Genomic DNA, 15639 nt, shown 5'->3' on the forward strand with positions numbered 1-15639 from the left:
GAGTGACATAAAAACAGAAGTTAATTTTCTTAAATTGTTTTAAAAATTGCAGCTATATGTAGTTTAATGATGTGAATTCATTCTGAGAATTGTGTTGTTAGCCCATTTCATCATTGTGTGAACATCACAGAGTGTATTTACATGAAGTTAGATGACTGTGATGTCACTTAGGTGATATAATCTTTAGAACACTGTCACATGGTTCTGTCATTGACCAAAACATCATTATGCAGTGCATGGCTGTACTTAATAGGGAAAAATCCCCTCAGGTTTGGAGGTTGGACTTTGACTTGCTGTTAATTCCTTTTCTCTTTTAGGTTCACAGTTGCAGAAATTGTACCCCTGTTTTCACAGAGGTTGGCTACCAAAGCATTATGAATGTTGATGACCTCAAACTCAGGTTGTCCAGAGCTGGGCAAGAACATCTGCTACAGTTCTGGAATGAATTAGAAGAAACTCAACAGATAGAACTTTATGCTGAACTCCAGGCCATGAACTTTGAGGAGCTGAACTTGTTTTTCCAAAAGGCCATTGAAGGATTTAACCAGTCTTCTCACCAAGAGAAAGTAGATGCACGAATGGAACCTGTTCCCCGAGAGGTATTGGGCAGTGCTACCAGGGATCAAGATCAGCTCCAGGCCTGGGAAAGTGAAGGTACTGAGCATATCTTGTTTGTTATTCGAGACATACTAAAATTGTTAAAGTAGCTGGATCATGTAACATTTTTAACTTTCCTACTACCTTAAACCAGGTGACTGACCAGAAAGTGACAAATTATCTCACCAGGATATCTGTAGCATCTCCCATTGCTGTTCCTTATATTCTATTTTCATTTCTTGTGTCCCATTCAAGGCTTTTCTCATTTAAGTCTTAATTTGCCTCTAGTCTCTTTGCCTTCTCAATTTCTATACTTCTGCTGACTATTTTTCCCCTGGAAGTTAAATGTTAAAATTTAATTTGGTTTAATCAGAAAAGCTTCCCTACCTTGTCTCTAGCCTGTATTTTCAATCCTATTTCCTTCCATATTTCTCTCCATTCCCACTCCTACACATTTAACTGAACCAAATATATTTAGAGACAGGGTCTCACTGAGTTCTTAGTGAGCCTTGCTTTTGCTGAGGCTGGCTTTGAACTTGTGATGCTTCTGCCTCCAGAGCAGATGGGATTACCAGTGTATGCCACCACACCCCTGGCGTTAAAGTCATTCTTAATGGCTGAGAAATACTCCATTGTGTATATAGAACACATTTTCTTTACCATTTATTTGTTGAAGAACACTGATTTTTAAACTGTGTTCTAAAGAGCCCTAGAGGTTTCATTGCTGGGGAGCAATCCCTATTCCCTGTATTCCCTGCAAGAATAGTTTTGCTTTTTTCTAGTTTATGTATTTTATCTTTTTTCTTTTTTGGTACCGGGAATTGAACTCAGGGGCGCTTAACCACTGAGCCACATCCCTAGCCCTTTTTTGTATTTTATTTAGAGACAGGGTCTCGCTGAGTTGCTTAGGGCCTCTCTAAGTTTCTGAGGCTGGCTTTGAACTAGTGATCCTTCTGCTCTGGCTTTCCAAGCTGCTGGGACTACAGGCATGTGCCACCACTATTGGTGTGTATTTGATCTTTACAAGGGTTTTATTTTAAAAGGTTAGGAGATTAAAAAGCAATTTGAAAATAATTGGATATTCTTCAAGGAGGTACTTTCAGATCTAAAATTCTTGGTGGTGGCTAATCTAGTTAGCTTTATGTAATGGCCATAAGTAGCAATTGGTGTCTCCTGTAATTTGAATCTTTTTTTATGATCTTTTGATCTTTTGGTTTGAATCTGTGGAACTTGTCTACATTTATGACTTCCCATTTTAACTATAATCTGGAACTGTTAGAACCAAGGTACATTAGAAGAAGGTACAAAGCAAACTTCCTTTTGGCTTATTCTCAAGCCAAATAGTTATGTGGCTTACCCAGTAGGAGTGGAGAAGGAGATTTTGTAGCTGACATTATATCCTTTTTACTTAGCCAGAAACTACTATGTGTCTGTGAATTCATAACAAAATAAAGATCCTCAAAGAGAAGAGATTGCCATTTTGAAGATGATAATATTATATTTCAGATAGTAAGAAAATCCTCATAATTAAATGAAGGACAATTGTTTTTCTCCTGGATGGGGGAAAAAGCCTTGTATAGTCATTTCAAAATGTCTGCTGGTTGTTAAGATGATAGTGGACATTTTAAAAGTAGGGTAGAAAATTCTTTATTTCTGAAGGATGAATACCAAGGTGACCTTCCTATTGAAGAGAGATCTTTGCTTTAATTTAATTTTTGAAGTTTTGTGGCCAGATGTAAGCAGTGGAATGTAGATGAGTAACTGGAAAATCTTTATTTTACAAAGCTGAGATCTGAAGGAGAAATAATTAGAACCTTTGAGAAGAATGCCATTGTAGTAAAGATACACTTGAAAAACATATTTGCTTAATAAAACCTCCCATTCTTTATTAAGATGAATGCATATTTATGTGAATAAAAAGTTTCTAATTTTATATTTAAAAAAATAATTCTATGCAGTGTGAGTCTTTTGTTTTGCCTATGAAACATTTTCCTATTAATCATAATGGTGCCTTTTTTTAAAATTAGAGTATTATAGTTATACATAGTAGTTAGTTGGGTTCATTTTGACAAAGTCATATATGCATGGAATTTGATTTACTACATTTTAGTCCCTGTTCCCTCTGCTTTTCCTTCCCTTCCTTTCTCCCCCATTCTTCTTCTACTCTACTGATTTTCCTTTCACTGACTTATTTGTTTGTTTGTTTATTTATTTATTTATTTATTTTTGTTTGGTGCCTTTTCTGCATACATAAAGGTGGAATTTCCTGCAGTGTATTAATATACACACATAGCATAATTTTGTTAAATTCATTTTGCATGTCCTTCCTTTCCTGTCCCTCCTCCTTACTCATTCTTCTTCTACTCCCCTGATCTTCCCTGTCTTTATAATATCCAGTTCCCCTGCTTTTCCCCTTAAGTTTGCTCCAGCTTCTGCATATGAGAGAAAACATTTGACCCTTAATTTTCTGAGTCTGGCTTATTTCACTTAGCGTGATATTCTACATTTTCATTCATTTACTGGCAAATGCCATAATTTCATTTGTCTTTGTGTCTTAGTAAAACTCCATTGTGTAGACACACATTTTCTTAATATAATGGTGCTTCTTTACCATATAATATTGAAGTAGAAAAGCAATTGGATTGTTTAGAAGAAGTGCATTCTTGACATTATTTATTCTACATTTTCTGAATTTGTTTTATTTTAAAAGGAATGCATGCTTGTTTTAGAAAAACTGAAAATCTCTAACAATTACAAAGGAAAAAAATACAAAACTCTGCCATCCCACAAACCAGAGATGCTCACTAGTAATATTTGATCATATTTTCTTTCTCTCTTTCACACACACACACACACACGCACACACACATGCACACACACGTGCACGTGCACACACACACACACATTTTTGGACTGAAGACTTTATTATGAAAAATTTCAAGCATATTTTGAAACATATTTAGAGATAATGTGGTATAATGAATTCCCATATGCTACCTTGATTAAAAATTGATTTTTTGCTACTTTTGCTTCATCTTTTTCATTCCTTTTCTCTTCGTTGCATTATTTTAAGGCACATCTTAAACATCATGTGATTTTTACTCTTTTATAGTTCAGTATACATTTAGATGTGTGGATTTTTTTTTAATAATTACAGTGTTATTATTATGCCTAATAAAATTTATAATATTCTATAATAATCCTCTCATGTCTAAAATGGGTTGATTCAAATAGAGTTCCCTGATTAGTTTGTGTTTGTGCTTAAGATTTTGGGGAAACATTTTCAGGTCTAATGTGTGATTAAAACTTAAAGACTTTAAATATTTCCTCTGACTAGCTTTTTTGGTTAACCTTTCCTTTATTTCCAATAGTTGAATAGCCTATTGATGCCATTCCAATGTCCTGGAGTGCTGACAATTTAAAGAAAGTTCTGGCAGGCTTCAGGAGCACCTGTGCTACTTTCCTTCCTCGTTTCAGACACATGCCCAGGTTAAAGTGTACTGTAAAGCATATGGCAGGAGCTAGTCCAAGCAGGAAGTTATCTAGGAAACATCTGATCTCTTATAGCCCACTATAAACTCTCCTTTCTTTCTGTTTCTTATAAGTAATCAGGAAAAGTGCTCAAACTCTCTTGGACCCACAATACAAGGAGAGAGAGATTCCGACCCAGAAAATGTTTCACTGTGGTTTGAATTTTTTTTCTTTTTCTTTTTTAAACCTCTGATCTGATTTGTGTTGAAGTCCTTCCTGTAGGAAAGTTATTAATTTGTATGTTCTATAATGGAGAGAAGAAAGAATGATATGGTGATAACCAGAAACTTTTCAGGTTTTCTCATATTTCTGCAGAAGTTGAATAGGAAATGTTCATAATTTCCTAATTGTCACATGGGCCAGTTACATTAGTTAATTTTTCCAGAACAAGTAGATTGGCATAATCAGTTACTTTTTCAGGCAGGTACAGTGCTCCTACACAAAATTTATTTTCTGACACATACAGTTTGGAGTGATGTATTATTTCTGTATAACAGAAAAGCTTATTGAATTTTATTGGTCCACTTAATTTCAATAAGCATTTTATCATAAGACACATACTAATTTAAATGTTATATGCTTTTGATAAACATTGCAGCTTTCAGTAAACTGAAGTGGATGACTACTTTAGCCAATTTACATACAAATTTTATAATGTGGACAACAGATGTAGCTGCATCTGTTTTTGAAAATGCCACTCTGATACTCCAGAGACTGTTTTCTTTTTTGCAGTACTGGGGATCGAACTCAGAGTCTTGTGCTTGCAAAGCAAGCACTCTACCAGCTGAGCTATCTCCCCAGCCCCCCAGAGACTGATTTCTTACCTCTTGTTTTTCTCTATTTACTCCTAAGTAAGATGCGTCAGCAGGAAGATGTTAATGCAAAAGCCTTTTTAGCATAAATATTTACAGACTGTGTTGTAATTCATTATAATAGTTGTGGTTAGATGGAGATGAGATGTAAATGTTTGTCTACCTGGAAATGTACACCTAGTGGGCATAATCTCAATGCCAGTTTTAGGTAGTGGTGACCAGATTGGTTATCATGCCCACAGGTAGAAAGAAGAAAGTGTGAAAACAAACACATTACTTATTTGAATAAATGAGGCCACTGTGAGTTGCTGATTAGCAAAACTTTCAAAATGGAAAAGAATAGGAAATGGGAATGAAGCAGTATTGAGGGAGAAAAGTTTATGCAGGGTTATTTTGATAACTGGTTAGAACCTATGGAAAATATTGATTTGGTATTGACCCATGGTGCTGCCTGGAAGAGTGCCTTTTACTTTTTTCAGGTAAGATAGCTGAGGGAAATAATTTAAAAAAAGTGAAAAGTCCAGAAGAATGGTAAGAGCCCCATTAACAATAAAATAATTTACAACATGTGCTCAAGGCAAATATGTAGTACAAAAAGAACCAAAACCACTGTATCCAGAATATTTATCTGTAACTTTTTAAAAAGATGTTCAAAAATATTTCTGATTCTAATACTTTTGGTGGTATCTGACCATCCAGACAGAATGCAATTCTGTATCTGTTATTCTTAAATGGTACAAAATCTATTTTGGTGGGAAAATTGACCTGAAGGGACATGAGGCTATGACATTTATTTAATCTTGTTTAATTTGATTATGGGGTATCATTCTGATCTGCTGGGAATGTAATTATAATAAAATGTTATATATTTCATAAATACATATTTTCTAAATTTTGGAGAGTTATGCATTCAGAAATAATTCTCACCTAAGACTTGTATTTTAAAATAATGCCTTGTGAATCAATGACAGTAGAATTAATTTATTCCCTAGAAACCATAGTTTCTGATAACTCAGGGAATAACCCAATGTTAAACACTTTTCATATTTGCCTTATATGGCTTCCTGCTCCCTTCATATTCCTTTATTTCATTCAGTTTTTGTTATATGGTTATTATGGGGCTTGCTTAAGGTAGACATAAACCTAGAATACTGTTAAAATGTTAAGTTTTAGTGTTTCGGGCTGGGTTGTAGCTCAGTGGTGGATTGCTTACCTAGCATGTGTGAGGCCCTGGTTCAATTCCAAAAAGCCAGGCCAAGAAAATAAAAAAAGTGGGAAGTTTTAGAGAATGTTGGCTTGTTCTTGCTCAATAGCATTTCTGTGTAGGGTGGTCGGTAAGATAGATTAAAAAAAAAAATTGGGGGACAGCCTCTCATGAATTCAGTGAAAAAGAGAAGAAAGGGCAACACATTTAGAAAGGAAGTTTACATATCTAAAAATTTTGGTACTGTAATACATGTGTTAAATGTTTGGATGTGGTAAGTAACTATGGGTGGCAGTATAGTGTATAGCGAATAGGTCCTGGAGTGAGTTTCTAAACCTGATTCACGTGTGAGGTTGGGCAAGACTCTTAACTTTTCTGAGTCTTTTATTTCTAAAATGGACAATATTACAACTCTCATATTTTGGGTTTTAAAATTATTTTCTTATATTCAACTGTTAAGGTAGAAGTAAATGCTGTGAAGTTAATAATAAGGACAATTCTGATTCTAGACAAGGAAGAAAGAAAATTAAGTCTAGGGTATCTGTTGACTTCAGATTAAAGATGAAAATTATGAAAATATGTAATATGCTTTTAAACTTCTTTCATTAAAAGTAATTGGAATATTTGCTATAGTTATGTGTTGAAGAAAAATTATAGAATCAGGACTGACATCTCTAATTTTATATTAAATTTAGTGTTTAAGTTCTCATTGCTAGTATATTATCTTTGAGAAAACCTGATATATAAAAAACACATAAAACATAAAACACATAAAGCATAAACTAGATAAACCCACATTACCTAAGGATTTTAAGATAATAACACAGTTATCCCTTGGTATCTGTGGGAGATTCATTCCAAGACTCTCCTTGAATATCAAAATCTTTGGATGCTTGTGTGCCTTATATGAAATGGTGTAGTATCTGCAAATAACCCATGCACATCCTCCCATATGCTTTAAACCGTCTCTAGAATACTTATAGTCCCTAATACAGCGTATATGCTATGTAACTAGTTTTTATGTTTCGGGAATAATGACAAGAAATAGTCAGTACAAATTTAGTCTATACAAAAATAGTTTGTACAGTTCTTTTTTCTTTAGAATATTTTTGATCCATAGTTTGTAGAATCCATGGATGTAGAGCCTGCAGATAGAGAGCTGACTGTTACAGTTATGACCAGTGACCACGTTTATTCACAAAAATTTCTAAGAATTTTAATAAAAGTATGAAAATCAGAAAACTAGAACAGAAACCAACCATTGCTTTGATCTTATTTGACATTTTATAGTTTTTCTTGCTTTCTGGAGACCCAGTTTCCATGCAACCTCTTCCCTCACAAACTTCTCTGCCTTTTGGTGCTGAGACTGTATACCTTTGAAGGATAAAATACATCTTAGAAATGGAATATAGCAAGATATTGGTGTTGCTTTTTTAATCCAAACTGAACACCTCTTTCTGACAATAGTGTTTCTAGTTTCATTGTTTGCATTTGGATTTTCAATCTATCTTGAATTCATTTTGGTTCAAAGAATAACATTTTGTTTAAGCATTGTTTGAGTAGTATATATTACTGAATATTCAACTGGTGAAAAATGACAAATTCTAGATAGGAGAACTAAGTCAGTCATGAAATGACTCTGAATCTCATATTATTTTATGAGCTGCTAAAGATGTCCCACTTTTTTAAACAGGCATTTTTACAAAATTTGTTTATTTAGCAGCATAGGGGATTAAACTTAGGGCCTTGCCCATGCTAGGCAAATGCTTTCCCATTGAGCTATAACTCCAAATTTTATTAAAGTATAATTGCATACAGTACCATGGATAATTTTATGTTTTTACAAACATACATTAAACTACCACCCTAGTCAAGATATAGAACATTTCCCACACCCTACCAAGTCTCCTAATGCCCTTTGTATGAAATTCCTCAAGCTTCACTCATTTTAGTGAGGTTTTAGACCATGTGTCCTAACTTCATTTACTGGGGTCCTAAGCATTTACTGCTTTCCCAGCTGAAGGTTTTTCTTTTACATATACAGGGTAGTAGCGTGCCTAGTGTATTTGTATGCTCATTGATTAATTACTTATTATTGATTGATTTATAGACTGGAGGTTTTTTTTTTTTTTTGGAAGTAATTTAGTAGCATCATCATTTGTCCTGAAAACTTAGTGTCTTCTTTTATCTTTTTCTTGACTTGCCACATCTGATTAGTTCCTCTAAAACATTTATAACATCTCTTGCTCCTTGCCTCCTAATGTTATTAGAAAAATATTTATTAGTTCATAAAGTATATCATTCATTGTTTTGGTGTTTGGTCTATTTACATAAGTTTAATTGTTTTTTATAATAAATTTTTTAACAAGACAGTCATTCATGATTATGTGTAGATTCCTTGTTCTTCATGCCTTATATTGGATGTGTCTTTGCTAATACCTTTATATGTTGAATTATAGATGTTTTGTGATACAAGTGTTTTCTTTTCTAGGACTTTTCCAGATTTCTCAGAGCAAAGTAGCAGTTCTTCTTCTAGCTGGTGGGCAGGGGACAAGACTTGGAGTTGCATATCCCAAGGGGATGTACGATGTTGGTTTGCCATCCCATAAGACGCTTTTTCAGATTCAAGCAGAACGTATCCTGAAGTTACAGCAGTTAGCTGAAAAATATCATGGCAACAAATGCATCATTCCATGGTAAGATTTGTCTCATGGGAGAGTCTGAACAAATATTGTTTTGTAATATTAAAAATGCATATATACCTTATCATAAACAGACACATTTTCTGCTATTTCTGATTTTCTCAGGATGTATATTTTACCATACATATTAGAATTAGTACTTCTCACAGCTAGATAGATGACTGATATGGCCTTAATAATATCTATTCACTTCTAACTTTTACATCCCTAAGTATCTTTAGAAGTACGTTTAAGAACTCTGTGGACTCTCCTAGTCTAGAAACTTTATACTGATTGATAGTTTGTCTAGGTAAAGATTTTTTTTTTTTTAAAGAAATCATTTTTTTCTGAATTGCTTTATTTATAGCATTGCTGTTGAACTATCTATGCCATTTTGATTCCCAGTCTTTTTTTTTTTTTTTAATTTGAAAGCATTTGGGGGGGGGGTCTCTTTATACCTTTAAATAGCAGACATTTCATGATGACATGATATGGGTTTATTTTCAGTCACTGCTCTGGGTGGCTCTCTCAGTATAGAAACTAATATCCTTCAGTATCAGGTTATCTATTTTTCCCCCACCCTAACCTCTTTCACATACACACCACTTGGAAAACTGTTGATTTCTCTGCTATAGGTCAAACTAGTGTTCTCAGCCTCCATTATTGTGTGACAAAATCTCAGACCCTCTACCTTGGTCAGTGTTGGCCTCCTAAGCACCAAGAGATTATGGGAAACTCTGCTCTTCTTTTTAGAAGTTCTTGAATCACTTTCCCAGAGTAGTTTTGGAAGTTAGTACATTTTGAGGGGGAAACCAACTATACACTTGGTATCTCTCAAGTTTCTAATCTTGTTATGTTAGTCTCAGGTGACCAGTAAAAACTCTGCTGCTTCTCTGCTTCTCTGTCCTCGGCAGTAGCTTTTGGTCCAAATGCAGACACTCTCCCACAAAACCAGCAAATACCCTGAGGACAAGACACTTGGATATCCTTAATTCCCCTTTAAAAGATTCTTCCTCTTTGGGACTTCAGATCCAATCTGTGTTGCTTCTGCAGCTCCCTGATGCCTTTGAAGATATTTTTTTCTTCAGTTTTTAGTCTTCTCAACACAAGTATTTGCCTGCTGTAAACTTTTTTTTTTTTCCTCATTTTGATTCTTGTGGAAGTTTTTTTGAAGGACATCTGTGTCTGTGTTCTCATCGACCAACATTCTACTTAACAGTCCTGGCCTCCTATCATCATGCTGGATTTTCTTCTCTGTCTCCCATCTTCTCACAGCTCAGAATTTCTGTTGTTTTCTTATGCCGAGCAGTTATCCACCTCTTTTGTCATCTTTAAATCATTCCGCAGTTTTTGGTATGAAGGTTCAAAATACCCGGACAGATTATTTACTGTGGGAGGAATCATACCTTCATTTATTCATTTAAAAAATATTGAGTGCCAGCTCTTAAGTGCTGGGGATTAATCAGTCACCACAACAGACAAAAATCCCTACTTACATGTAATTTATAGTAAAGGCCCCAAACTGCTATAGTTACTAATTATGGCTTTAGATAGATTTTTTTTCTCCTTTGCCATACTAGCATAAATTGAATTTTTGTGAAATATAATGTATAATTATGCTTTTGTGATTCTAAATGGAAGGTGACAGAGCCTAAATTCCATTTTATTTTATTTTTAATATTTTTTTAGTTGTAGACAGTCTCAATACCTTTATTTAAATTATTTTCATGTGGTGCTGAGGATCAAACCCACTACCTCACGTGTGCCAGGCAAGGGCTCTACCACTGAGCCACAACCCCAGCTCTAAATTCCATTTTAAGTTTTAATAAAGAGATCATTAGGTTTTATTGCAGTTATCTTTTCTCCCCATTTATTTAGAACAAAAGCTTTAAATTTAGAATATACTTTCACAGAGCTCTAAATGTTTAGGGCAGTTATAGATTCTCTGTTAAAGGAAGTGTGTTTACTATCATATAGATTTATTTTATGCTTATTCATAAAATTGTTAGAGGACTTCCTCTTGAGTAGCAGCTAATGAATTTATCTTACCCAGGAAAAAGACAAAGAGAAATAAGAAACAAGTACTCTCAAAATTTTTCTTTAGCTTAGTAAATAGATAAAACTTTATTTTTCCCTAATTCACATAGCACTGTTGCTTACAGAATCTTGTATTTTTCTCTTGTAAGGTATATAATGACCAGTGGCAGAACAATGGAGTCTACAAAGGAATTTTTCACAAAGCACAAGTACTTTGGTTTAAAAAAAGAGAATGTAGTCTTTTTTCAGCAGGGAATGCTGCCTGCTATGAGTTTTGATGGGAAAATTATTTTGGAAGAGAAGAACAAAGTTTCTATGGCTCCAGGTTTGTAATCATCCTTATTTAATGGTGACTAGAAATTCTAATAACATAAATCATGATATTTTGATTTTCTCTTGCTTTGGATGTTTAAAAAAATCAATTTTTTTTTGTTATTGTTGTTTTTTTCAACTTTAAAAAGACAGAAATGCCCATAGGTGGAATGGACACATTTTATGCTTTCTGCGAACACAAAGTCTTGGAGAGAACTTGAACAGCATTCGGGATATTCATTCTCTTTACTCAGTATTTTACATATATAGCAGTGTTCATGGCAACATTACTTATTGTAGTGAAAAATTGGAACACATCTGCTGTTCAATAAATGAGAGGTGAAATTATAAATGGCTTTAATTCTTAAGTAGTGTTAAAATTATATTTAGAGACAATGAGTAATAGAGAGAAATCATTTAAATAGATTAAGAAAATGCAGATACAGAACTGAATACAAAATGTGGTTAGGGCCACATCTTTGTACAATTCCAGGTAGTGTGTGCACATTATAGTTTGTTAGGAGTACCTACAAAAATAGTCCAGGGTACCACTTATGTGTAGCCACATACGGTGACCCTGAGTATGATATCAACTATAAAAATACATCTAAAAAGGAAAATACTTGTGAACCTTACCATTGTGCCCACTCACAAGAATGGGGTCCTGCAAATCAAAACTACCCTAAGATTTCATCTCACCCTAATTAGAATGGCAATTATCAAGAACACAAGCAATAATAGGTGTTGGCGAGGATGTGGGGAAAAAGGTACACTCATACATTGCTGGTGGGGTTGCAAATTAGTGCAGCCACTCTGGATAGCAAGATGGAGATTCCTCAGAAAGCTTGTAATGGGACCACCATTTGACCCAGCTATCCCACTCCTTGGCCTATACCCAAAGGACTTAAAATCAGCATACTACAGAGATACAGCCACATCAGTGTTCGTTGCTGCTCAATTCACCATAGCCAGATTGTGGAACCAACCTCGATGTCCTTCAATTGATGAATGGATAAAGAAACTGTGGCATATATATATACAATGGAATATTACTCAGCCATAAAGAATGATAAAATTATGGCATTTGCAGGCAAATGGATGAAATTGGAGAATATCATGCTAAGTGAGATAAGCCAATCTCAAAAAACTAAAGGATGAATGATCTCGCTGATAAGCGGATGAGGACATATAATGCGGGGGTGGGAGGGGTTAGCGTTAGGGTTAGGGTTAGGTTTAGGGTTAGGGTTAAGGAGGGTGGTAGGAATGGAGGAAGGAAGGACTGTATAGAGGGAAAAGAGGGGTGGGAAGGGTGGGGGGGAAGGGAAAAAAATAACAGAATGAATCAAACAACATTACCCTATGTAAATTTATGATTACATAAATGGTATGCCTTGACTCCATGTACAAACAGAGAAACAACATGTATCCCATTTGTTTACAATAAAAAAAAAAAAGGAATGGGGTCCTAATTAGAATAAGATATATTCTCTGCTTGTATAATTTTATCAAAATGGATCCTAATGTCAAGTATAACTAAGAAGAACAAATGAAATAAATAAAATAATAATAAGCCTTTTGATAGGTTCATAATCTCTTTGAATCCATACTTGGAGGAAAGGAAATAATAGTATTAAAAGTGGTGTTCTCTAGATGTAGGCTTTTATTTCATCTTAATTTCCTTTGTAAAAATCTTAATTGTTTTAATGGAAGCTTTTCCTCTTTATTCTTAACTTTATTTTGGGAAGTTGTGTAATTTTTTTGTCGTTGTTTAAGTAATGGCCAAAGTTGTTAAGGAAAGAAGAACGTTAAAGCAGCACTAAAAATAAATGGGGAAAGAAGAGGCTTTTACTGAAATCACCATAGACCTTCATTCATATTATTCTGATTTGTTAACTAATGGTTTGGTGTAAACATTATGGAGATGGATAACATATATAGCCCAAGTTAGGGCCATATATAGCGAGCTAATTTGAATCATATAAATGTTAATAAAACTTGAAAGGAGATTTCAAGATGGCAGCCTAGAGGGTGGCTGCATTTCATGTTGCTCCAGGACTCAGGATTCAAAAGAGGAGATATTGAGACGCTTGGGACCAACTCAAAGCAGCCGGGTGACTCTCACCCCCTGGGGGGGCATCCCGGATGGGACGGTGGTTCCGGAACGCAGGAAACTTTGTGAAGTAGAACTGCCGGCGAGACGCCCCTCCCCCGCTGGAGCAGTGAACTCGGACAGCTGGGAGCGCCGTAAAGGAGGCCGCTCGGCACAGCGCTGGGACTCGGAGCAACCACTGGGGCTCCGGCGGCTGCCCAGGGGAAGAGTGGCAAGGAGAGCTGTGTGGACTCAGGACACCGGGGCATGCCCTGAGGAGGAGGAGGAGGAGTGTGGCCACTTGGATTTGGAGTGACTGCACCGGAACTGCAGGCGGTTGCCAGAGGAGAAGCTGCGCGGCGAGCTGTTTGGACTCGGAACGATGCTTCTGAACACGGGGGCCTGCCCTGAGGACGAGGAGGAGGAGGAGGAGCGCGCCGCTTGGATTCGGGGTGACTACACCAGAGCTACAGGCGGTTGCCAGAGAAGGGGCTGCGTGGCGAACTGTTTGGACTCAGACCACTTCTGAACCCCGGGGCCTGCCCGGAGGAGTAGGAGGAGGAGGAGGAGGAGCGCGGCGGGTCCTTTGGACTCGCAGTGACTGCATTAGCGCTCCAGGCGGCTGCTCAGAGGAGAAGGCGAGTGGTGAGTTGTTTGGACTTAAAATGACAGCTCCTGAACACAGGGGGGCTGCCTGGAGGAGAAGCGTGGTGGGACGCTTGGTCTTGAGTGGCCGCACCAGAGCTCCGGGCGGTTGCCCAGAGGACCCGTGCTGCGGGTCACGTGGACTCAGAGCCACTCAGAGCGACCGCTCCTGAACACCCCGGGGTTATCTGGAGAAGGAGGAGGAACGGGGAGGGTCACTTCGACTCGGAGTGATTGATTGCCCAGGGCTAAGGGTGGTTGGTGGAAGTGGATGCATGCAGTGAGTTTCTTGGACTCCTAGTGACCGCACTGGAATACTGGGCGGCTGTCTGGAGGAAGAGGCCTGTGGCGGGTCTCTGGGACTCAGAGCGATTGTTCGGGGCCCCAGGTGGCTGCTCAGAAGAGGGGACGCATAGCCAGGCGATTAGGTGCACAGCAGGGTCCCAGGATCTAGGAGGCTTCTTGGTGGAAGAGCCCCACAGAGAGCGTAGGGGTGGAGCAAAGGTTCCAGGACTGCGGGCAGATTCTCTGAGAAGGGGCAGCCTAAGGAGATTCATCTGCGAAGGGTGAGGCTCCCAGGCCCAGGAGGTAGGGCCGGGCCCCTGGGAACTTTACAGAGGAAGGTAGCCCAGCCCAGGCGGTAGCTGTAAATTGAGGGGAACCTCTAGGAGGGAACTGACGAACGAGACCTCCCAACCGGGTGAGTCTTCCCTGCCGGGTGAGGTTTCCCCACAAGGACGGTAAAACCAGAGACACAGGCCCAAACAGGCCTTGCCTCAGCCCGCAGTCTAGTTCCCCTTTGGATGACCATTGGTCAACAAATGGAGGCACCTCTGCCCACTAGCAGGGAATATACCACACCTGAAGGCCACCACTCCTAGAGAGGCAGCTTCCTTGTGGAGCACCGCATTATCAACTTCCTCCAAGACTTCAGCCTACTGAAGGCTAAGAGGGGATATATATAGAAATCTTCAGGGACATTGTAAGTCAATAGAGGAAATCTACAATATCTCAGCGGTCCACTGATACCTGAACAATATGAGAAAACAAGGAAAGAAAATGCTGCAAACAAATCTAGATGTTACATCAATAAAACCCAATGACAGCATGGCAGAAGAAATGACAGAAAAGGAGTCAGAATGTACATAATTAAAATGATCAGGGAAGCAAACGATGAGATGAAAGAGCAAATGCACGCACTGAATGATGAGATGAAAGAGCAAATGCAGGCATTGAATGATCACACCAATCGACAGTTAAAAGAGCAAATACAGGAAGCAAAAGATCATTTCAATAAAGAGTTAGAGATAATGAAAAACAAACAAACAAACAGAAATCCTTGACATGAAGGAAACAATAAACCAAATTAAGAACTCCATAGAAAGCATATCCAGTAGGATAGAACACCTGGAAGACAGAACCTCAGACATTGAAGACAAAATATTTAAGCTTGAAAACAAAGTTGAACAAACAGAGAAGATGGTAAGAAATCATGAACAGAATCTATAAGAACTATGGGATATCATGAAAAGGCCAAATTTAAGAATTATTGGGATTGAGGAAGGCTTAGAGAAACAAACCAAAGGAATGAACAATCTATTCAATGAAATAATATCAGAAAATTTCCCAAATCTGAAGAATGAAATGGAAAATCAAGTTCAAGAGGCTTATAGGACTCCAAATACACAAAATTACAACAGACCCACACCAAGGCACATTATAATGAAAATA

General features: G+C 37.1%; 1 protein-coding gene across 1 annotated transcript in view; it reads left to right on the forward strand.

Moving 5' to 3' along the window:
* The first annotated feature begins 358 nt into the window (after positions 1–358).
* UAP1 (UDP-N-acetylglucosamine pyrophosphorylase 1) overlaps positions 359–15639 on the forward strand; it is a 43644-nt gene continuing 28363 nt past the window's right edge. The window contains 3 exon segments of the mRNA XM_079137144.1: positions 359–654; positions 8636–8840; positions 11012–11187. Coding sequence (XP_078993270.1) covers positions 375–654; positions 8636–8840; positions 11012–11187 — 661 coding nt within the window. The 5' untranslated portion in view covers positions 359–374.

The sequence above is a fragment of the Sciurus vulgaris genome (genome assembly GCF_902686455.1).
Source record: "Sciurus vulgaris genome assembly, chromosome: 1".
Classification (NCBI taxonomy): domain Eukaryota; kingdom Metazoa; phylum Chordata; class Mammalia; order Rodentia; family Sciuridae; genus Sciurus; species Sciurus vulgaris.